General features: G+C 53.9%; 8 protein-coding genes across 8 annotated transcripts; 4 read left to right on the top strand and 4 right to left on the bottom strand.

Annotated features, from left to right (window-relative positions):
- Positions 1-126: 126 nt before the first annotated feature.
- On the bottom strand, positions 127-1,339 carry CCOS01_07829 (WD repeat domain-containing protein; the record flags this gene model as incomplete). The annotated part of the gene is made up of 3 exons (XM_060455992.1): positions 127-167; positions 222-1,049; positions 1,117-1,339. 3 exons carry the CDS (start codon positions 1,337-1,339, stop codon positions 127-129), a joined length of 1,092 nt encoding a protein of 363 aa, XP_060313884.1.
- A 604-nt stretch (positions 1,340-1,943) lies between these two features.
- On the top strand, positions 1,944-2,660 carry CCOS01_07828 (RNA recognition domain-containing protein; the record flags this gene model as incomplete). The annotated part of the gene is made up of 3 exons (XM_060455991.1): positions 1,944-2,026; positions 2,074-2,290; positions 2,349-2,660. 3 exons carry the CDS (start codon positions 1,944-1,946, stop codon positions 2,658-2,660), a joined length of 612 nt encoding a protein of 203 aa, XP_060313883.1.
- A 68-nt stretch (positions 2,661-2,728) lies between these two features.
- CCOS01_07827 (uncharacterized protein) lies at positions 2,729-3,588 on the bottom strand (the record flags this gene model as incomplete). Its single annotated transcript, XM_060455990.1, has 3 exons — positions 2,729-2,902; positions 2,988-3,206; positions 3,265-3,588. 3 exons carry the CDS (start codon positions 3,586-3,588, stop codon positions 2,729-2,731), a joined length of 717 nt encoding a protein of 238 aa, XP_060313882.1.
- A 910-nt stretch (positions 3,589-4,498) lies between these two features.
- Positions 4,499-5,985, top strand: CCOS01_07826 (2-oxoacid dehydrogenase acyltransferase; the record flags this gene model as incomplete). The annotated part of the gene is made up of 4 exons (XM_060455989.1): positions 4,499-4,738; positions 4,818-5,165; positions 5,237-5,629; positions 5,689-5,985. The coding sequence occupies 4 exons, from the start codon at positions 4,499-4,501 to the stop codon at positions 5,983-5,985; spliced, it is 1,278 nt and encodes a 425-aa protein (XP_060313881.1).
- Positions 5,986-6,833: 848 nt separating this feature from the next.
- Positions 6,834-9,101, top strand: CCOS01_07825 (glycosyl hydrolase family 47; the record flags this gene model as incomplete). The annotated part of the gene is made up of 3 exons (XM_060455988.1): positions 6,834-7,425; positions 7,503-8,842; positions 8,898-9,101. The coding sequence occupies 3 exons, from the start codon at positions 6,834-6,836 to the stop codon at positions 9,099-9,101; spliced, it is 2,136 nt and encodes a 711-aa protein (XP_060313880.1).
- Positions 9,102-10,904: 1,803 nt separating this feature from the next.
- On the top strand, positions 10,905-12,793 carry CCOS01_07824 (amino acid permease; the record flags this gene model as incomplete). The annotated part of the gene is made up of 3 exons (XM_060455987.1): positions 10,905-11,389; positions 11,465-11,674; positions 11,731-12,793. The coding sequence occupies 3 exons, from the start codon at positions 10,905-10,907 to the stop codon at positions 12,791-12,793; spliced, it is 1,758 nt and encodes a 585-aa protein (XP_060313879.1).
- A 973-nt stretch (positions 12,794-13,766) lies between these two features.
- CCOS01_07823 (uncharacterized protein) lies at positions 13,767-15,565 on the bottom strand (the record flags this gene model as incomplete). The annotated part of the gene is made up of 2 exons (XM_060455986.1): positions 13,767-15,194; positions 15,260-15,565. The coding sequence occupies 2 exons, from the start codon at positions 15,563-15,565 to the stop codon at positions 13,767-13,769; spliced, it is 1,734 nt and encodes a 577-aa protein (XP_060313878.1).
- A 1,691-nt stretch (positions 15,566-17,256) lies between these two features.
- On the bottom strand, positions 17,257-18,264 carry CCOS01_07822 (short-chain dehydrogenase; the record flags this gene model as incomplete). Its single annotated transcript, XM_060455985.1, has 3 exons — positions 17,257-17,686; positions 17,742-18,177; positions 18,237-18,264. 3 exons carry the CDS (start codon positions 18,262-18,264, stop codon positions 17,257-17,259), a joined length of 894 nt encoding a protein of 297 aa, XP_060313877.1.
- Positions 18,265-22,570: the final 4,306 nt, after the last annotated feature.

Below are 22,570 nucleotides of genomic sequence, written 5' to 3'. Positions count from 1 at the left end.
GATCAATGTTCTCGGAAAGAACTGTCGAGAACGTGTCACTAGGTGCTAGCATGTCAGCTCACAATATGGAGGTGAGTATCTGAAACATCGTGGTATTGCCATTGAAAGCTTGCTATGAAAGGTTGTCTAAGTGCTCCAAATGACGATTCTCCCGTCGACACCGCTGGCTTCATCTCTAGTTAGCATTCGACACCAGTGAACAAAGGGATTCGAAAACTTACAGGTAAACTTTGTCAAGTTACCGCCAGACTCTTCATAGGAACGCAGTGTGGTGACAGTGTTCTGATGTACCGTCTTGAGCTTGGTATCGTCCGTAGCCTTGCCCTTGAGATCCATCTGCCTGAACATGTTGAGCGCAGACTCTTCGCGGGCGTCGCTAAGCCCGGGTCGGCCCTTTGACTCGAGAGTACCAGCAAGGCTCCAGCCGCCTTCGCCGCCCTTGAAGCGGAAGGCTTCACAGTCGTAGCCTGCGGCAATGATCTCATCCTCTGAGCTCCACAGAAGGCTCATGAAGGGAAGCAACTGGGTGGTGATGGTGACAACGGCGCGGGGAGGCTGTTCAGGGGCACTGGGGTATACGACAGTAATGCTGCTATCGTGAGCAGCAAACGCCAGGGCATTTCCGCTCGGCGAAAAGGAGACAGAGTGAACCCAGCCGGCAGAGTTGTTCAAGTATTCTCCGCAGACGGTGTTGAACGGCAATCTTTCACCCCAAGCGGTCGGCTCGGGGCGGGCGTCGACACCCTTGATGAAACTGGACAGAACTCTGGCGTGGGCGTCGGTAGATCCGGCAGCAAGCAGAACGGAGTTTGGGTGCCATGCGACGGATGTGATGGTGCTGCGAATGGGCTTCTTCAGGTGCTTCGACACCCACCAGTCGTTCTCCTCCTCAAAGTAGCAGACGGCAATCACGCGGTCGCCCGATCCGACGGCGAACTTGGTCTCGGAGGGGGACCATCGCACAAAGGTCGCGGCGCGGCTGATTCGGAGGAGGACAAGTGTGGGCTTGTATCCGGTCGGCGAGGGCTCCCAGACAAGAGCATTTCTGTCTATCGCGGGAGGTCAGTTGCTATTCTCGACTCGGAGACAGGACAGAATTAGCGCGCATTGACATACCTTGAGAGCAGGAGACAATGCGGCCGCTGTTGGGAGCAATGTCGACACTCGTGACGGTCTTGTCGTGTCCTTTGAGCTCATCCTTGAGCTTGAAAGAGTTTCCAGTAGGTCCGTAGAGCTCAATGGTAGAATCGCGAGCGATAGCGAGCGTCTGGCGGTCGGCAGAGAAGGAGTGGTCCGCGATGGGCGCGTGGAAGAGGTGGTGAACCTGAGGGGCCGCCATGATGAACGATTGCTTCGTGATAGGAGTATAGCTCTCTACTACCACGATCTAGAATGAGTCGGAGGTTGTTGAGGGAGTGTGGAAAGAGCAGAGTTGGCGATGTTGGCAGATGAAGTGATCGCTTGAGGCAGTGCTAGTTGATGCTGGCTGGCCTCCGTCCAAGCAAGGCAATGTATCTCCCCCAGGCTCTACATACATACGTAAGGTGCATGCATTGCATACACTACAACGTACCGTCTGGGAGGTGCACATTGGTGGGGCAGAGAGGGGCGTTACGTAGGTAGGTTAGGTAGGTCTTCCGACAGGGCAACATGGCATTCGCACCATTCTGTTTCGTGCACAGCTCTGAACCTAAGGCCACACCCCGGCGTCCATGGGATCGATTGGCGGCGCTAGCAGTGAAGCTCCGAAGGCTACTCGACTAACTACAGTGCGGTGGCCGGACGTTCATCACAAAAAATCGGTACCGCGACGATTCAACGAGGACGAATATCGCTACGCGCCACCTCGAGACCATACCCACACCGAACACACACTGTCGAGCAATTGACGATTTCCGCAAAGGCCTCATATCATCTCACACTTCCGTTCATCATACTGCACAATGGCAGCGGTCGCCCCTCCCCGTGGCCTCGCGCCAAACGCATCACTACCCGCCAAAGTTGCAACTGTTGCTCCGAACCAGACGTAAGTCAGAAACCCAGGAAACAAGAGGCAATCGCTAATGATTGTAGGCTATATGTCACAAATCTCCCGTCGAACAAGATACAAAAAGCCGACTTGCGAACCGAACTTTACTTGCTGTTCTCCACATACGGCCCCGTTCTCGACATCGTCGCCATGAAGACCATGAAGATGCGAGGGCAAGCCCACATCACCTTCCGCGATATCCAGACAGCGACCCAGGCCATGCGCTCCCTTGAAGGCTTTGAGTTCCTCGGTCGGCCCCTGGTATGCGACCTTGAGAGTAGAGGATCATAAGGGATTTCGCTGACGAGACCGTGAACAGAACGTCCAGTACGCAAAGTCCAAGTCCGACTTCGTCGCCAAATTAGACGGCACATACAAGATGCCAAACTCGACAGCAGGAGCTTCCAGCACCGAAGTGACGGATCTTCAGAAGAGCATCTTCAACGCTCCCGCACCTGGTGCCGCATCAGCGGCGGCCACGGGGGCCACCACGACGAAGCCGGCAGCCGGTGATGATCAAACCATGGCTGACGCGCAGACGGCTGATGCAAGAGGCCAGAAGCGGACCAGAGACGAGGAAGAAGACGAGGACAGCGATGTTGCCATGGAAGAGGACAGCGACGACGATTGAGGATTTCAGCCTTGCATTTCAGTTCAAACAGGGTGAGAGAAGGCAGGAAGTCCCGGCGGCGGTGAGCTTCAGCTGGTTGGATCCAGGGCCATCTCTTTGGGCACCCAGAGCCCGACGCATCCGCCAACCAGGCCGAGCCATAGCATCATGTACTGCTCCTTGGAACAGTTGAAACCCGACATGGCGTCACCGAGGAGGCATGGATGGATGAAGAATGACGGTAATCCCGTGAGAGGGTGGTGCTGCGACCTCGATTGTTAGTACAGACCTACAGACGGTCTCTTTCAGAAGATTTAATTGACTGGTCCGCAGCTGATGCACACTTACGTCGCCGGAGATCCCTCCAATTCCGCTAGACCGTCGGAGAGCATCCTTGAACTGATCGGGCACCAGTCTTCGAAAGACAGTGTCAAGGTTGAATGCAGGCTCGTCGGCTGGCAGTCCGTGTAATGTGAACCACAGGCAAGGCATCCGATATGTGGGATGCCAGTGCACTTCGTAGACGACGTGACCGGAATCAGGAACGTGTGACCTGGAGAGCGCAGCCTGCCGTATGTGAGTGAACATAAGCAGCGTGTCGTATAAGAAGAGCCTGGAACATTACCTCGTCGGATTCTTCAGCATCAATCATGGCCTCATCACCCAGTCCCAGAGCATCCTTTTCCGAAGCACCATCGCCAAATGAAAAATGATCCAGAACGGATGAGAGATCGCCGCAGTCCAAAGTAGCCTCGAGTGGCCGGATGATTTGCAAATAAGTAGTGTATTCAACGCCCGAGGCGAATGATGTATCAAGTGCCGTGCATACCCTCATTTTCCAACGCCGTCGCATCGGGCCCAAGGTAGCACGGCAATACTGGCTATCGAAATGATGGCATATTTCGGAAAACTCCTCAGGAGTCAAAAATGGGAAGTCCTTAAACGTCATTTTTAACGTAGACAATGTGTGCCCTCCAGAGTTGGATTTGTGTTTTCCTTGTTCATGTGAAATAGGTCCAAATATCCCTGAGAACTCGACTGATGAGGATGCAACGTCGACTGTAGGGGAATGATCAGTCGTGGCACTGGAGGGCAGACGCGACTCTCCGTTGGCTCACACGTATAATGTGAACATAGACCGAGTCGATTTCAGGGGTCTCGATGCGGCAGACGTCTATTTTCCCGGGCCGTATCCCTCTTGAAGTTGAAATGCTCGGATGCAGGCCATCGACTGTACGACGAGTTGGGTGTCGGTTGTGCCCTTGAGAGCCCCACTGGCCTCAAGGTACGGATACCCAATCTTTAAGTCGGCTACTTCGTTCCGGTACGTATCTAATAGTAGTAGCACTTTGCAACTTGAATGGGAGACCGTCCATGCCTGAAACTCTTTCTTCGTCACTTTGTCTGTATATCAAAGGCTCCTACCTTAGATTGAGCCCTTCTGTCCTGCCTACCTGCTGGTGACAGTGAAAGATGGCCAACACGATAGTTCCGGTGCCAATTTGCCAGTGACACTGCCTCTTGGGAATTCCATCTGTCCCAGCGTCGGAAGGATCGGCATGTACTCCGTATTTGTCCCGGCGAGAAAAAACTACAGGGCAGGCTCCAAGCCGGCCGTGGCTGAGTGCTATCCGAGGTAAGGGTACCTATTTGACGGCAGAAGGCTACTCGCTACGGGCGTACACACGGAGAGAACCGCTTCCACTACAGCTATGCTGCTGCCATTGCCAACCTGTGGGTCTCCTGCAGACCTGTGACCAGCTTGCCAGCCTACCAGAGTGCACCCAAAAAACAGAAAACACAACCACACTCATCTCTTCTCTCCTTTTCCCCACACACCTCATCGAACACCCGTCACGATGCTCTCGAGAAGACTTGTCGCGACTGCGCGCTCCGTGCCGCTGCGCCGGTACCAGCCGCGTTCGCTGCCGCTGCAGCTTCCCCAGATGATGCAGCACGTCCGCAGCTATGCCGACAAAATCGTCCAAGTGCCGCAGATGGCTGAGTCCATTTCCGAAGGTACCCTGAAGCAGTGGTCGAAGCAGGTCGGCGACTTTGTAGAGCAGGATGAGGAGATTGCCACCATCGAGACTGACAAGGTAGCTTTGTTCATCTGGTGTCTCTGGGGAAAACATGACGTTCCTATTGCTGACCGCAGTTCTTTCTCTTGTTGCACAGATCGATGTTGCTGTTAACGCTCCCGAGGCCGGTACGATCAAGGAATTTTTGGTCAACGAGGAGGACACCGTCACTGTCGGCCAGGATATCGTCAAGATGGAGCTTGGAGGCGAGAAGTCCAGCTCAAGCGAATCCAAGCCTGCCCCAGAGAAGAACTCGGAGCCCGAGTCAAAGCCAGAGTCCAAGTCAGAATCGAAGCCGGAACCTAAGAAGGAGGCGCCCAAGGATGATGCGCCCGCCAGTAAGCCCGCTGCCCCGGCAAAGGAGACGTCAAAACCTGCTCCCGCTCCCGAGAAGGAGTCGGCAACCAGCGCTGCTCCGGTGTTTGGCAGCCGTGAGGAACGTCGCGTAGGTCTACCACCCAATTTTTGCGTGCAATCTTCTCCATGAGCAATAGAGCTGACTGGGCGTCTTCGCAGGTGAAAATGAACCGCATGCGCCTCCGAATCGCCGAAAGACTCAAGCAGTCGCAGAACACAGCGGCCTCGCTTACCACCTTCAACGAGGTTGACATGTCCTCCCTTATTGAGTTCCGCAAGCTTTACCGCGATGACGTCCTCAAGAAGACTGGTGTCAAGCTTGGTTTCATGAGCGCCTTCTCTCGCGCTTGCGTCCTGGCCATGCGCGATATCCCGGCCGTCAACGCCTCCATCGAGGGCCCCAACGGCGGCGACACGATTGTATACCGCGACTATGTCGACATCAGCGTTGCGGTCGCCACTGAAAAGGGTCTCGTCACCCCTGTCGTGCGCAACACCGAGTCGCTGGACATGCTCGGCATCGAGAAGGCCATTGCCGACATGGGCAAGAAGGTATGGACGATGACCCTACTACGTCATCGAGGTTCAACGCTAACATGGAGCTATCACAGGCCCGCGACAACAAGCTGACGATCGAGGACATGGCTGGCGGTACCTTCACCATCAGCAACGGCGGTGTCTTTGGCTCGCTGATGGGCACCCCCATTATCAACCTTCCCCAGACTGCCGTCCTCGGACTCCACGCAGTCAAGGATCGCGCAGTGGCCATCAACGGCAAGATCGAGATCCGCCCCATGATGTACTTGGCGCTTACCTACGATCACCGCCTTCTTGACGGAAGAGAAGCTGTTCAGTTCTTGGTCAAGGTCAAGGAGTACATTGAGGATCCCAGACGTATGCTTCTGTAAGGGAAGCAGCGCTTTTACGCGTTGAAACACAACATACACATGATTGAGCATTGCGACGATTGGGAATAGCCATTGTACTACTACACACTAAACTAAGACGGAATGCGACACTAGGATTTCTGGGAGTGTTCATTTTGCCAATGAGTGATTTGTACACATAATGCTCGATGCCATCAGGCTGAAGCAGATGGGAGTAATGGTCTCAATGGAGCTAGCTACCTTACGAATACAGAAGGCAGTGCGCAGTAGTCTGAAAGCATCGCGTAGACCGAAAAAAGGACTCGCAATCACAGACAGTTGCATGTATGCGAGATCGGTGGTCAAAAGACCATAAGAACTAGGTACCGAACAATAAAGATTCAAACGCATCGATCCATCATGACGAAGGTGCATGGTACGCTGGGCACAAGTGCCGCCTTTCCGTAGGTTCCTGTCCCGTCCACCAGTGAGCGTGCGCTGTGAGGAAATACAGTGGGTTAGCGGGTAGAGTGGTCGGCACCTTACCTCTAAGACCCGACGGGACACCTTTGCGCGACCGAGAGGTGTCACTCACTGGCCCGCTCCAGCTGGGTCAGAAAGTCCACATCATCGAGATTCCTTAGGTAGTCTCAGTTGCTGGTTGCTCTTGTCTCTCTTGTTATTTTTCCTACATCCCACGCCGTCACAGTACAACTGTCATTCCTCAAAGCTGCTGGGGTTTGAGCCAGAGCACCAGTCTTTGCAAGCCTCCTTCACAGTCTTTTCCCTCCAAGGTTGTTGACCCCCGAGGTTTGCGACCTGTTCGTCCCGTCCCACGTCGTTTGCTCGAAACCGCCGGATCCACACTGCGACAATGCTGAGGGCGTAATATGAATGTTCGCGACCCTTTCAATCTACATCAGAACTCCGCCCTTAGCGTTTTCAAAATCACGGCCGCCCGAGCTGCCCATAACATCAAAGAAAAAGCAGTCGAAGCCGGAGCCACTGCGCTGAACGACATGTCTTTCAATGTCCCAAAGAACGTTCCCTCCTTCAGCAATCCCCAGCGACAACTCGAGGACAGATATTGGGGTGCCTCTGCCAACAGCAGCCGATCCTACCGTGGAGGCAACTCTGGTATCTTCCACGGTGTGCAGGGGCGGGTAGAAGACCTTCTTGGTACCAAGGGCCAGCTTCCCATGTACAAGGACAAGCCCTATGCCCACCACGCAAGCCGGAGGTTTCGGCCTCTCTGGCGGCGGAAGCGCTCCATCCTCGTCACCCTCCTCTGCTTCGTAACAGGCCTCTGGTTCTTTGGCTTCTTCTCAGAGGGCTCCAAGGCCCGCGAATCGGCAACGACATGGACTGGCTGGCTTGGTGCGACAGAGCCCACGGGCAAGAAGGTGGACTGGCTCAAGAGACGGGAGAGAGTAGTTGAGGCCTTTGAGCTCAGCTGGGATGCCTACGAACGCTATGCCTGGGGTAAGACTTTGAGCTTGCTAGTAACATTGTGTTCGTTCATATGGAGCTCGGAAACTAATAGCCGAATTTGTTCATAGGATACGACGAGTACCACCCCATTGCGAAGACCGGACGACAGATGGCACCCAAGGGTCTTGGTTGGATTATCATCGATTCGCTCGACACCATGATGTTGATGAACTTGACATCACGCCTGAGCCATGCGAGGCAATGGCTTGCCAACGACTTGACGTGGGATCAAGACCAAGACGTCAACACATTCGAGACAACCATCAGAATGATGGGTGGCCTTCTCTCTGCGCATTACCTGTCCACCGAGTTCCCCGAGCTGGCCGCGATCAAAGACGACGACCCAGGCGCGCCTGGTGAGGACTTGTACCTGGAAAAAGCAAAAGATCTGGCCGATCGTCTGATGAGCGCCTTTGACTCGCCGTCAGGAGTTCCCTACGCCAGCGTCAACCTGGCCACCTACAAGGGCATCGTATCCCACGCTGACGGCGGCGCCTCTTCGACCGCAGAGACGACGACACTGCAGCTCGAGTTCAAGTACCTAGCCAAGCTGACCGGCGAAAAGGACTTCTGGGACAAGGTCGAGCGGGTCATGAAGGTGGTTGACGATAACGGTGCTCAGGATGGACTTGTCCCCATCTACCTCTACGCCACGACGGGAGAGTTCAGGGGAGACAACATTCGCCTGGGCTCCCGCGGAGACTCGTACTATGAGTACCTGATCAAGCAGTATCTGCAGACGAACAAGCAGGAGCCCGTCTACCTGGAGATGTGGGACGAAGCCCTAGCAGGAGTCCGCAAGCACCTGATAACCTACAGCAAACCCTCTGGATTTACTGTTCTCGGAGAGCGCCCCTCTGGCCTGAATCACGAACTGTCTCCAAAGATGGACCACCTTGTTTGCTTCATGCCCGGTACCATTGCTTTGGGAGCGACTGGAGGCATTCCCGAGGCAGAGGCCAGGAAATTACCCACATGGAACAAGAAGAAGGACGAGGACATGAAGCTGGCCCGGGAGCTCATGCAGACGTGTTGGGGCATGTACAAGTGGATGGCGACAGGGCTTGCCGCCGAGATCACCTATTTCAACATCGACAACCCACCTGCATCTCCCTCGGCCTCGCATCACCCACCCAAGGACTTTGATCCGGATCCGCATGCCAAGTGGCGACAGGACTTTGAGGTACACTCTCAGGATGTCCACAATCTCCAACGACCAGAGACGATTGAGAGTGTCTTTTACATGTGGAGAATCACTGGCGACATCAAGTACCGTGAATGGGGCTGGGAGATGTTCAAGTCGTTTGTCAACTACACCTCGGTCGAGGATGGTGGAGGCTTTACGAGTTTGAGCGACGCCAACACGATTCCCCCAGTTACGCGTGACAACCTGGAAAGTTTCTGGATGGTAAGTGGGACTCTACTTGACTGCTAAGCCATGGTAACTAACACGGTGTGACTAGGCCGAGACGCTCAAGTATTTCTACCTCCTGTTCTCACCGGATGATTTGTTGCCCATGGACAAGGTCGTCTTCAACACGGAAGCGCACCCGCTCCCCCGGTTCGATATGGGCAAGCTCTTCAGCACAGGCTGGCAGCGCAAGCCAAGAGACGCCAACGGAAAGCTGATTGTAGAGAAAAAGGAGGAGCAAAAGGAACAAGCATGATATCATTGATGTAGGCTCACCTGTGATGGAAGTCAGGGAGAGCATGTTTATATAAAGTAGCATGTCTTTGTCGTTGGAGGCATCGTATTCAAACGACACAGTCTGGCGTTGTATGGGATGATGATTTAGCTGTTGTAAAAATACTGCTCAAACATGGGCTAATGTATCTCTCAATGGTCTTGCTACCACTGCTTTTTGACGTCCTTTCTGCACTGCCAGAATTGCAATGCTTTACAGCTATTCATGGCAGTAATCGCTGAATATAAAGACATACTTCCACAACTCCCTGTTCACTTGTGAGGACTTGACGCCGCCGCACATACGGTTCTGAGATAAGGGATAATGCACTCTGTATTCTACCTAAGCACCCTAGGTATCGGAGGTATGTGCCTCGATGCATGTGGGGCGTGGGATGACAACCTGCCTCAATCTGTGCGCCTGTCAAACATTAGGTCTGAGGCGAAGCTGCAAACAGAGTTGCGAACAGACTGCAAGCAGGGCATGACACCTGCATATTGAACAAAGTCAATTGGGAGTTTTGCTTCGGCGCTCAGCAGGTGTGTCATCATTATTCTTGAGTCTTGGAGAGGGGAACGGACGACTGTGGGCGAATATTGACTTGAGCAAATATCCCTACATAGTAGACGGTAACCCACGATGCGACCAGGGAAACGGTCTCCCCTGTGGAGCCATCCAGCTTCCTAGTTGGACGATCTATGGCTCCCAGTCATGCTGCCTCCATTTAGTCTCCATTAAAGAACCCCAGACAAGCACAGGCCCGTACCGGTTGCAACAGTGGGCATTGGGTAAGCGAGAGAGACGGAGTGAGAGGCACGGACGGGCAAGAGGGAGAGATAGCGGAAGTGGATTCATCTCTGTTTAGGGCGACTTTGGGAGGGGGGGGGGGGCAAAGTTGGGGGGCAGGCACACTGACAATTCCATTTCCAAGTGCAACTGCCCATTGCCAAGGGACAAGTGAAGGATTCGAGCCTGGCCCAGCCATGACCACCTCTCCCCTCATTCGTCGGCGCCAGTGTCGCACCCTTAAGCCGAGCCAGTTCATCCTGTCGCCGACGTTCTGAAGGACCGAAAAAGGCGACTTGGAACTCATGTCTGTCAGTCGGGGGGGGGTATCCTTGTCACCAGATTAGACCAGCAAGCCATCCCATCCTGTCACCTTTCAACGCCAATGCGGCAACTGCGCTGGTCGGCCCAGCATGATAAGCCTCACCACACACGCTCAGTCACCCAACCCCTTTAGGTGGCGGTAGTCCGTCGCTTTTCGTCGCAACGACTAGTACACGGAAACGTTGTCCTTCTCCTGGTGTGCGGCATAGACTTCGAGGCCGACCGGTTTCCTTAATCCGCGAACTCTCCACGCTCTCTACCGACGATTACGCCAATACTTCGAGACGATCTGCAGGCATCTTATCGGCGTCAGACCCTGCTTCTACGCATCCAGATTTCCTCGGCAACAGGCATGCGATTCTCGACGGAGGTGACCGATGCCTAAAGCGCGCCAAGTCTCACCGAACGAGCGACCCGACATACGAACGCCATATCTCACGATCGACCGATATACACGATAACAATTCGAACACACGGCCAGACACAGAGCCAGACTCAACAGTATCACCTGTGACGAGCGGTGTAGACGGCGACAACGACCCCCACTAGTCTTGATATCTACCATTTACATACCGACACGCTACGGAAACGGGGATGGCGCCGTACAACGAGGACGTGGAACTCAGTGCGATCAAGATCAAGGAAGACTCCCTCACCCTCGGGAGCAGCTATAGCATGCGGCGGGAACCCATCTACGACCCGAGCCCCGCGCCGGGTGTCTTGAGCCGCGTGCTCGAGAGCTTCAGGCGCGCGCCCTCGCAAATGTCCGATGGCAGCATCCACAGGCCAAAGAGCAACTCATCTCTGGACCTCGAGCCCGGCCACGAGAGGGTGCTGAACGGCGTGCACTACTACGATATCCGACTCGCCAACCTACAGACCTCGCACTCCCTCCTCTCGCGAAAGCTCAAGGGCCGGCATTTGCAGATGATTGCCATTGGTGGTTCCATCGGCACGGGACTGTTCGTGGCTTCTGGACAGGCGCTCGAGGTGGGCGGGCCGGCGTCATTACTGATTGCCTTTTCGCTCGTGGGCGCAATGTTATACTGCACTTGTCAGGCTTTGGGGGAGTTGGCTGTTGCTTTCCCCGTTGCGGGTTCGTTCTCGGCATACTCCACGCGATTTCTGGACCCATCGTGGGGTTTTGCCATGGGTTGGAAGTGAGTATGCGCAGCACCTGCGCGCATCATTCGTGAGCGCCATGGAGAGAAGAGACCGCTGACGAAATACTACAGCTATGCACTGCAATGGCTTATTGTACTACCTCTCGAAATCATTGCGGCTGCAATCACAATAACGTACTGGCAAGAGGGCATAACCAAGGCTTACTTTGTCACCATCTTCCTTATTGGTATCGTCGCTATCAATCTCTTTGGTATTAAAGGGTATGGCGAAGCCGAGTTCATATTCTCAATTATCAAGATCATTGCGGTGATTGGCTTCATGTAAGTTTCCGTCTTCTCTCCGTTGCTACAGGGGTCTAATTCTGATCACCACGCAGCTTACTAGGGATCGTTCTCAACTGCGGCGGGACTCCAGACTCGGGCTATATTGGCGGTCGCTTCTGGCAAACACCGGGGGCATTCCACAATGGCTTCAAAGGCCTCTGTAGCGTCTTTGTCACCGCTGCCTTTGCTTTCGCCGGTACTGAGCTGGTCGGTCTGGCAGCGGCCGAAGCGGCGAACCCTCGCAAATCCCTCCCAACCGCCATCAAGCAGGTGTTCTGGCGCATTACCCTATTTTACGTCGTGGCCCTTACTCTAATTGGGCTTCTTGTGCCCTACGACGAGGCCCGTCTCCTCGGTGCTTCCTCCTCCGCCGATGCGACCGCTTCCCCCTTTGTCATTGCCATCGAGAACGCCCAGATTGATATTCTGCCCTCCGTCATGAACGCCGTCATCCTCATCGCCGTCCTTTCCGTCGGTAACTCTGCCGTCTTCGGTTCCTCTCGAACCCTCGCCGCGCTGGCGGACCAGCACCAGGCCCCGCGTTTCCTCTCGTACGTCGACCGTAAAGGTCGCCCTCTGACGGCCATCGGCGTCGCGTCTGCCGTCGGTCTCCTCGCCTACCTCGCCGACTTGAAGCAGCAGGACCAGGTCCTCGACTGGCTCCTCGCCATCTCGGGCCTGTCATCCATCTTCACCTGGGCTTCCATCTGCCTCTGCCACATCCGCTTCCGCCACGCCTGGGCCCGTAAAGGCCACGGCCTGCACGAGCTCGCTTTCCGCTCCCAGGTCGGCATCATCGGCTCGTGGTGCGGCCTCATCATGAACGTCCTCGTGCTCATCGCCCAGTTCTGGGTCGGTGCTTTCCCCGTCGGCTGGGAGACTTGGGACGCCGAGTCCGTCGCGAAGAATTTCTTTTTGCGGTACGCCGCGTTCCCCATTGTGGCCATCATGTACGTCGCGCACAAGTTTTACTTCCGGACCGTTTTTATCCGTATCGAGGACATGGACGTCACTACGGGCCGAAGAGACTTTAACCTCGGTATCCTGGTTGCCCAGGAGCAGGAGGAGAGGCGGTCGTGGCCTAGGTGGAAGCGCGTGTACAAGTTTTTGTGTTGAAGCAGCAACTCGTGTGTTTTGGGGGAGGTTACTGCTATTATCGACGTACAGAAACGGTTGAAGAACCTTTTTTTTTTTTTTTTTTTTTCTTTTTTGATGTTTTCTGGATATGGAAGCGAGGGGTATAAACAGCGTGGCGTATGGACACCCTGCGGGGGGGCTGATCTTGGTACTTTACACTTTTTTTCTGACCGTTTATGTTGATGCCGTGGTATGCTCTATGCCCAGGTGATTGGAGATATCCTCCATATTTGGATGACCAAAGATCATCACCAGAAAGAATGGCTTCTATTAGAATGGGAATGACACAACACACAGTTCCTGTCTGCATCATGGATCCTCACGGGCAGTGCCTAAATCGTGACATCCACTGTATAGCCATTGTCAGAAAAGGCAACTGTAACATCATTTAATACCCGTTCTTCACAGTGACCGTAGTCGGCTACTCTTCACAAGGTTTAGGTGCCGTGATTTTACAGTCAGCGCGTCAGTTCTACCAGCATCGTATCAATCCTTCCCAGTAGTGTTGTTTGCCAAGAAACCGAGTAGGTAGAAATGTGTTCGGTCTGTTGGATATCATGGGCTATGTCTGTACAACAATACAAGCGGTAGAGGAACCTATTTTGAACCTTCTTCCTCGCCCTCCGCTCGCCCCTACTTCAAAACGTCTCCTCTATCTTCACCTCTCTGCCTTTCTCTCCTCTCTCTCATGGGTGGTACAGCAATTTTACATCCAGGTATTCTTAGCCAGATATCCTACTTCCCGTAGTCCGAGAACCACTCCATCACGCGACAGCATGGTGGAAGGATGACTAACCGGGAAAGGAACAGCACACTGGCAGCAACAAAACGCTCCCGTGAATCATGGGCAGCGTGGCACAATACATTTAATCGTAACAAGAACAGACAAGACACCGGGCCAGTGGCGCTGACTTCATCCTTCGAGGAATGCCAGGGTGTCCGTCCGTCGCGCTTAGAAGTCCCAAAAGCTCTTCTGGGCCGAGGTCAAGCCAGAGCCACCTTTGGGAGGGACGGCCTTGGGAATGTCCTCGAGGTCGTCATCTCCGTAGAGCCAGTTGCGGTTGGTGCCCTTCTTGCCACCCATGCCGTCTCCGGCGATGTGAATGCCCTTCGAGTCGCCCTCCTTCTCCTCTTTGACCTTCTTCGAGCCCATGCCGTCTCCAGCGATGTGAATACCGCCCTTGCCCTTTGAGGGCACCTGGGGCTTGTTCTCCTTCTGAGAGGCGGGAGACTCGTCATATGAATCCCAGTGGGAGTCCATGTTGCTCACCACCTTCTTGCGGGAGTCGCTGACTGCGGGTCGCCCCTGCTGGCCTGACTGGCTCGGCGAATCATCTGTCATGGCGAAATGGGGGTCAAAGTCCTTGTGACGATGGTTGAGGTTTGTAATGTTACCCAATGCGCGGTCAGAGTCGGTTCCAGGAAGGGGCTTGCCGTCTTCGCTGTACAGGTTGTTCTCATACAGGTGAAGGCCAGTGTTGTGCGCAGTGCCCTTGGGTCGGCCCGCGGGACGCGGTGTCTTTTGCGGGCCATCATCCTCGAAATCAAAGTGCGCCTCGGCGTCGCGGCGTCCCTTGACCTGTTGCTGCCGGGCGACAGGGGTCTCCTTAATCGCCGAGTTGTTCACATCGGTGTCCCAGTGGCGGACGTCTTGAGTGCGCAGTGTCTTCCCGGGCTTAATCTTTTGCGGCGTCGTGAAATCGTCGAAAGACCAACTGCTGTCGTGCTTGCTAGCCTTGGGACGACCCTCGGCAGGCTTGGGAGTATCTTGCGGGTCTGAGCCATCGGCGAAGTCAAAGTGCTGGAACTTCTTGGGGTTGGGTCTGTAGAACTTCTCGGGAGACTTCTGCTCGGGGCTGTCGGGCACATCTGCGTGCTCATCGGCGTCGAACAAGCGACTGGGCTGGAAGTTCTTTCCGGCTCCAGCCTTGGGAGCGCCAAACTTGCTTGGAGACTCATCGCGCTCACGTCCGGCGCTGGGGGAGCTAGGTTCCTCATGCTGGGGGCCAAGGATATCGTTGAAGGACCGTTGCTGAGGTCGGGTACCCGCATAAGGTGACACAACAGCTCGGGGTGCCTCTTCTTCCTGCTCCTCCCTGGGCGCAAACAGAGACAGAGAAGCATGGGGGTCTCGCAGCACATTGGTTGAGCTGCCTCGCGATCGATGGGTCAACTCGTTGAAGTCGGGAGCCGGGGCATCGACCTTGCCGTTGGCCTTCAAGCCCTTGGTGATCAACTTGATTTGCTCCGTGCTATCCCGGATGGGCCAGTTGCGGCCCGACTTTCCAATGATATCGCACTGCTTGAGAAGGGCGCCCTGGTCCCAAGATTGGCGAATCTGGGTGATCCTGCCCTCGCTATCGAAGTTCACGACGTGCATCTGTTGACAACGGAGCGGTTAGCCAAGTTCAAGCTACAAAGTAAGGAACGCGGGGCAGCACAAACAATCGGAAGGTAGACAGTCCGGTCAGACAGGAAGTTGTCGTCGAGACCAGGCAGGTATGCGCCGTCGCTAGTGACAAACTCCAGGGTAGTGTCAACCTCTGCAGCGATAGCATCGCGGCCCTCGACGATGTCCAGGATCTCCTCCTTCTTCTTCTTCACCTGGTTGCGCAAAGTGTTGAGGTGCTTAATGATATCGGTAGGACCATTGTAAGTGGTAGTGGTGGTAATGTAGTAGAGCGTCGCGTTGGGCGCGAGCAGCGACGAGTTGGGAGCAGTCAAGAACTGCTTGTACGTTGCGGCGGCCATGGTAGCCTTTGGGTATTCGAACGTGAGGAATGCGACGGGAATGCGATGCGAAAATGACGGTTTGTTTACTTGGTATTGGTGGAGTGGGCTCGTTGGAGCTGTTGTTTGTGCACGGCTCGAGGGGTTCAAGCAGTTGCAAGAAGAAAGCTCAGCAGGGCCAGAGAGACAATGACATGAAGAGGACTGGCGAAGCTCTTGTTGCAGAAGAGAGAAAAAGAAGGAAAACAACAGACGGAGAATGTGTGGGTGGCTCAGCCCAAAACAAGCAGACCAGATGAGTTGTTCTGGAAGGGGGAGAGGGAAAATGAAGGGATGGGCCTGCGACAGGGAAGCAGGAGGGAAGGGGAAAGCGCGACACGTCTTCTTTGGAGGAGGGGCCGCTTCTGGTCACATCTGGAGACAAAGTTCCCAGTACTTGCTAAAGCTCAGCCTTTCCTGCGAATGAGGGCGTAGCGACGTGACAAGAGAAGGTAGAGATTACTTCTGCTCTTGGGGGCCGAGCACCCCCAGACTCAGCCTTGGCGTGCCATTGGCCGTTCGCCTGTCCAGGAAAGAGATCCTAGACAAAGGGGACCTTGCTTCCTGGCGTAGCAGAGTACAAGATTATCTGCCTTGTTATGCTCATCGTCGTTCTGTCTTTCCTTAGCAGCGGCCCGCTCCATTACCACGACGCAGTAATAGAGTTTCCCAGAGATCTTTGTTTGCATTGCGTCCCGCTGCCTATTTTGCAGTACGGTAGGAGACCGCAACATGACTCTGGCCCGCCTGCGGGAACGACGTCAAGGCCCGAGCAGTTCGCCCTCAGAGATAGAACCCAGCAAGCTTCGACGTGTCATGTAACAGAACAGAAACCAAGTCACGGCCTGCGGCTCAACCACGAATCGTGTAGGTGCTGATGCGCAGGAGAATCCAATGATCTGCATGCGCGTGTTAACGGCCTGTCTTGCGACCAAGGTAAACATAGCGCGGGAACCTCGTTGGACCAGCCCTAGGTATCCGTACGCCAATCGCACGTGGACAGCTAACCATCGCCTATGATCGGCTCGGTCGGTTCACGATTCCCCGCCAAAGTAGCTTTTCCAAAACATCAACATCCTGTTGATAATGAAAGCGAGATAAAGGGGTTTGAATGTTCATATGATCTAGGCAGGATTCGGTCTGCCTCCGTCCAATGAGGACAGACTTGTCAATCCAGCGCAAATACGTACTAATATCGACCGACATGCAACAGAAGCACACTAGAAATGCAGGTCATGCACGCAGCACGACGCGCTTCTCATCTGCCCCTCGCCCCTCCTGTTGGTGGACGATTGGCGACCTGTGGTTGGTCTCTTTTCATCCCAGTCCCCTGTTTCATCCACGCTATTCAATCTCTTGTGGGTAGCGTTCCCGCCTGGGACCTTGCCGTCGGCCGAATCGGTCTCTCAGCAGATGGATGTGGTCACCGCAAAAGATAATTGCTAACACATGCTCAATGGTCGCCGCAGTTGAGGCTCTTTGGATTTCCCTTGGAATCAGAATAGAATATGGAGGTGGCCACGGTTCTCTTCTATTCTCACACAGTGAATAGTTGTGATCATGGAATTATTAACTTGTTCTCTAGACCTTGATGTTTAGCACCCTGTCTAAGAAACCAGGACCTGTACCGAGCGTACGGTATCTATGTAGCACAAAATGTCTCGCTTCCCTCTTTAGCCGTTGACAATGACACCGCCGTTGCAGTGGATCGTCTGTCCGGTGATGCTTGCACTGTCGGTGGAAGCCAGGAAAACCACACACGTCGCAATCTCTGAAGGCTGCGACGGGCGTCCAATGGGACTTGTGAACTCCTTTTGAGCCTTTTCATTCATGGTCGCGGGGATCAATGGAGTCCAGACCGGGCCGGGTGCAATCGCGTTGACGCGAATGCCCTTGTCGCAGTATTGATTGCTCAACCCACGAGTGAAGGAGATGATGGCGCCCTTAGTGGAGGTGTAATCCAAGAGATCAGGACGGCCGATATAAGCGTTGATGCTGGCGTTGTTGATAATGGTTGCGCCCTTCTTCATATGAGGTAAGGCGTATTTAGAAAGGTAGAAAATGGGGTGGATATTGGTGTTGAAAGTGTGAATCCACTGGTCCCTGCAATGTCTGTTAGTACGCGGGGAAAAGCAGCGAGCCGGCTTATACAACTTACTCCTTCAAGTCCTTGATATTCTCGACCATCATCTGGTATGCGGCATTGTTGAAGAGGATGTCGATGCCTCCGAGCTTCTTCAGCGCAGCGTCGACAATCTTTTGGCAGTTGGCGGCATCAGTGATATCAGTTGCGATGAGGTGGCATTTGCGACCGTAGGACTCGACACGCTTCTTGGTTTCCTGAGCATCCTCCTCCTCGTCAGGGAGATACGCAATGAGCGAATCGGCGCCCTCCATGGCAAAGAGAATTGCTGTGGCGCGGCCGATGCCAGAGTCACCACCAGTAATGACGGCTTTCAGGCCTTCAAGCTTTCCTGCAGCTTGATACAGCTTGGAGCCGCCATCTGCAGTTGGGACTCTGTCGAAAAGAGGGGTGACGGGCAGCTTTCCCTCCTTGCCGGGGAAGCTCTGGTCTGTGACCGGCACCTTGTAACCTGGTAACGAGTTGTGAGCTTTCTCTCTGTTGCGCAGTATCATGACATAAGTAACATACCTTCCTCGAACTGGGATTTGTCTGTCATTGTGGTGTGGGCGATTACTGAGCCTGTGGATGCACAGAGGTGTAGATGGATGAGCAATGTTTGGGATGTCAAGGAAGGACGAGACTTCTGAGGGAAAGAATTATAGCGACCGAAGCAAAGACAGCAAGGAATCTACCGGTACTATCCATTGTGTCGTCAAGACAAGTATAGTAACTAGAAGGAGGTAGGTGCATAGGTAGAACGGTTACCCACATACCTCATCAACGACGTCATGGTGACTGCAATTACAGAAACATTGTGCGGTCTAGGCTCAGGCGCTATTTCCTTCCCTCACATGAATGCGCAAATAATTGGTTGAATTTCCGAGAGTAGGAGCTTTGCGGCTCTGTATTTTCTGATCGCACTCAACAATTCGATTCATTGCATGGGAGCCCGGAGACAACCGTCCGCTTGCACATTCGGTTGAGCTTTGCTGAGGTAACTCAAGAGCGGGACAATTCGTCCGGCATGATCTCCATCTGTCTCAATTTGGATACTGAGGCAGTCACCACGGCGCATCTAGCATACTGGATCATGATATCAGCCTTAGCAATGACGTGGTCATCTCATGATGGGAGACATTCGGCCATCGTGTCGGCGGGAGGGCCTATGCGTCCCCAAAGCTTGAGACCCCACCCCATTGCCGTTCCGTCCTCACAACGTACCCCGCACCCGGGCCCGACACGGAGTGAGCCGAGAGCAGAATACCTCCCGTACGGAGGGCCCTGTGCACCGACATGATCATGCTCTCCCAGCCGTAGTTATGGATCCTTAATACAGCTCCTTATCGTTGACTTTGCCGGTGTTTCCCCTCCCTCTTCGGAATATAGGGGCCCAGCCCCCGCTCATGCAAACCACGTCATAATCTGACCACTCACCGTTCACTTTCTTTTTCCTGACGGGCCAACCTCGGGACACAGAGGTTTTAATCTTGAGTGTGTATTTGACATGCGGCACAGAAAGACAAGCAAACACGCCACGGCTGAGCCCTGAGGTCTTTGATGTTTGCTGTCATGGGACCCGGTCAACCGGTCATCGGATCGTCTGTGTTGTAGGCCGGACCTCGAATGCTGACGGGCGCCTTTAAGATTTGAGACGTTATCCCCATTGCCACTTGCAAATTAAGAGTTGTCGGATAGTCCACTGGTCCATCGAATTGATCATCAAGTGGCTGTTAATCATGAATCGACAGCTGTCTTCAGCGAGTGAGACAGTGAAGCTTAGAGCCCGCCAACTGCTTCAAGTGGCGCGCGTAGTAGGCAAGCCTCTCCCGAGAGAATGGCGTTCGACAGCCAAAGCCCGCAGAGAGGAGAAAGGAGCCCAGTCGCCAAAAGCGCCAATTCTCTCACATTCACGGACCCAGCTGTTGTCGTTGTTGGAGACAACGGGCCACAAAAGCCGTTGTTGAGAAGTGACATATCATTTAGCCTAAGGATTTGATGCTCGTCGACTTAGCGCAACGGCATTCTCGATCCTGCCTTCACATCGATCAGTTCTCGCACGCTCGCACTCAACAAAAGGAATGGGCAGGAAGCTAAGTTGGTAGAATTTCTACGATGATCTGGTCAGCGAGCAGAAATTCGGTCCAGCCTACTTCCGACTCTTGAGGCGGCCCACGTAAGCGCCAATGAAGCAAATTACAGGATCGAGCGCATTGTTCACTATTTGAGCTGTCAGTCGGGGACGATCTGATCGAACTCGACTCTCCCCCGTGGGCCTGATACGATGAGCTACTGACCCCAATTATATCTCACCAAGTTGCATTTGCCTGGTTACCTGTGGATACTTTGGCCGGCTGTTAAATGCACCTCGCTCTGTCAGTGCAATTTGATTGACACTGACAAGCAAACAAGTTCCGCGTGGGATGCCACCGCGGCTTCTGTCCGGCATTGCCAAGTTCAAACTTCAGACTTGCTCCTGGGACCTGAGTGAACAAGGTTCACTGCAACGTGCCTGGCGTAAAGTAACGCCTGCTAATTATCCAACCCTGGAGCTTCCTCGATTGGCGAATCCATTCAATACCCCTGGCTCCGGCAGGCTCCCCCGGCCTGTGCTACCCTGGTGTTTGCTTCGGTCTCGTTGGACCTCCTCCATCTCCATCCAACCTCAACTTTCTTTTCTGCTTTCATCCTCGACTTTCCTCCTCGAGACCGTCAGACCGCCTCGGCATTTGCTTGGAGGCATTTTCAAATACAGCCACGGCCATAATCCGATACTGTCTGCCCGCCCCTCTCTGCCACCATTTGACAGGTAAGTCAACCAGTCAACCTGCACCGGCTCTGCCTGGATAAGCTTCCCCGTTGAACTTCGCGGTTCCGCACGACGTGGCCCACACATGTAGGTACTGGCAATTTTCGCATTCGTCGGCCGATGGCAATGACTCGCCAGCCTTTTGGCTAAACGAACGTTGGTCCCGCCGCGGGAAGGGCTGAACTAACGAGTGGTTCTTCGTACGGCCAATACACTGAGACAGTATTGTCCTCCGTTGCTGCCCATCCACCGATCCAATCTAACTTCACTCGGGTATCCATGTCGTCCACTCTGGCTTACTCTGCCTTCTTTCGCATCGTACGATGGGCAAACTTGCCGAACGCCAGGCGGCCCTCGAGACCGAGAAAACTCTTCCAGATTATTGCAGTTTCCAGTAAGGGTACCATCAGCGTACCCCATGTACGGATAATGATGGTCCTTCGGCTTCGGCCGAATCGCAACCACCCAATTCCCAAAGGCAAAATGCTCAAGGCAAGACATGCACCGAGGGACCACGTTGCGAAGCAGGCCTCAAAGAATCATCCTGATGCACAACAAATGCGTGGTTATCGGGTTCTTGTCTGTTTACCAGCAGGCTAAATACTTGGTCATAAACGATAACTGAGAGAGCCAGCATCGAGTCTCGACTGTTGTGGTCCCCCAACTTGCTGCTCCGACTAATGATTTCTTTTTCTAGGAGATAAAATAAGTCAATGCGGACTGACGATTTTCTCTGTCGATCAAGAGCTATGGCCTCTCGCCACCAGTCATCTAGCAGGATCATAATAATACACTCTCGCTGCTTGCACATTGTGCACTTTTGAAGCTCCAAGATATGACGCTGCCCCCCTGGCCCGCGGTTTATGGACCTGGTCACGATCCGGGGCCTTGGAACCCATCTCCGCTTTCATATCGAGCATCCGCCTGGGAGGCATGTACGGATACCGCGAGATCATCAATTTAACAGTCATACAGGGAATCTCATCCTGATCACAGACTGGCTGGGTCTGTGAGGTGACACTTACTGGTTTGATGTGGTCCTTGAGGAAACCACTAGCCTCTGGCGTGACAAAGCTGATCAAACCTCTATCACAACCCATTCTTGTCACATACTCGCTACGGCGTATCATACCTGTCAGATTCTTGGGCCACAGAGCCATGCTTTTCAGACGAAAAGGGTTCCTCTTCTCCGGACCAACGATGCCGAGGATCCAAAATAGTCCAGTCAGAAACCGACCCTAGTGTAGGACTGGCATCATCCCACTCGACCCCGTATTACCTACTTTGTGGGGTTTTCTTTTCTCCAAGTGTGGATTCGCTTTCTCCCAAAGCATCTGTCTTGCAGATGAACAAGAACCACACGGAGTCGCGGAACTACCGGAGAGAAAATTGTCGTGCGCCTGGCGACTAGCAATTTCTCTGTGCGTATATGCAGGCCTGGTGGGCGACCCTGAACTTGTCAATCCCAGTCAAACCCTGGACGTGGGCGTGGCTGTCCTGAACCCTGCTTCCTCGCGGCAGCTGCAAGTTGCGTCCTGTCTCTCCATCATGGCGCAGGATGTACTGCTAAGCCAGCAAGTGACCCGATTGAAGGTATTGCTTTTCCATCTTTGCATCTCGTATAGCTGTCGTTTTTATCGCAATGGCGGTGTTAACCACGGATTATCGGCACGGAGAACTTGGCCTTAAGAGGAAGATTTCTGAAGCGAAATTTCGTTGTAAAAGAAGGTTTTCTGGAACATGCAATCTTTAGATGGAGAAGAACACGATTTGGGCCTGGGGTGTTTCAATCTAAAGTAGTTGAGAGAGAGATACACTCTCAAGACCTGGTCCCCTCGTGGGGAACCGGTACATGTATGGGTGTTTTCTTTTTCCTCTCTGAGCTCCCTACCCCCCACTGAGTATTCTTTTCTCACATATGGGATGGCGCAAGTTGGGCCACATACGCCAGGCTGAGAGTGGGAGGGCTTATAAGATCTCACCATCCGCGTTTCCGTGTCAGTGGGAGCCCCGATGTCTCTGGTGTTTTGCCTGAGCCATACTTCGCCATCTCGAC

Source organism: Colletotrichum costaricense (genome assembly GCF_030867565.1).
Source record: "Colletotrichum costaricense strain IMI 309622 chromosome Unknown Scaffold_7.1, whole genome shotgun sequence".
In the NCBI taxonomy this organism is placed as follows: domain Eukaryota; kingdom Fungi; phylum Ascomycota; class Sordariomycetes; order Glomerellales; family Glomerellaceae; genus Colletotrichum; species Colletotrichum costaricense.
This window is presented reverse-complemented; position numbering and strand designations above follow the sequence as displayed.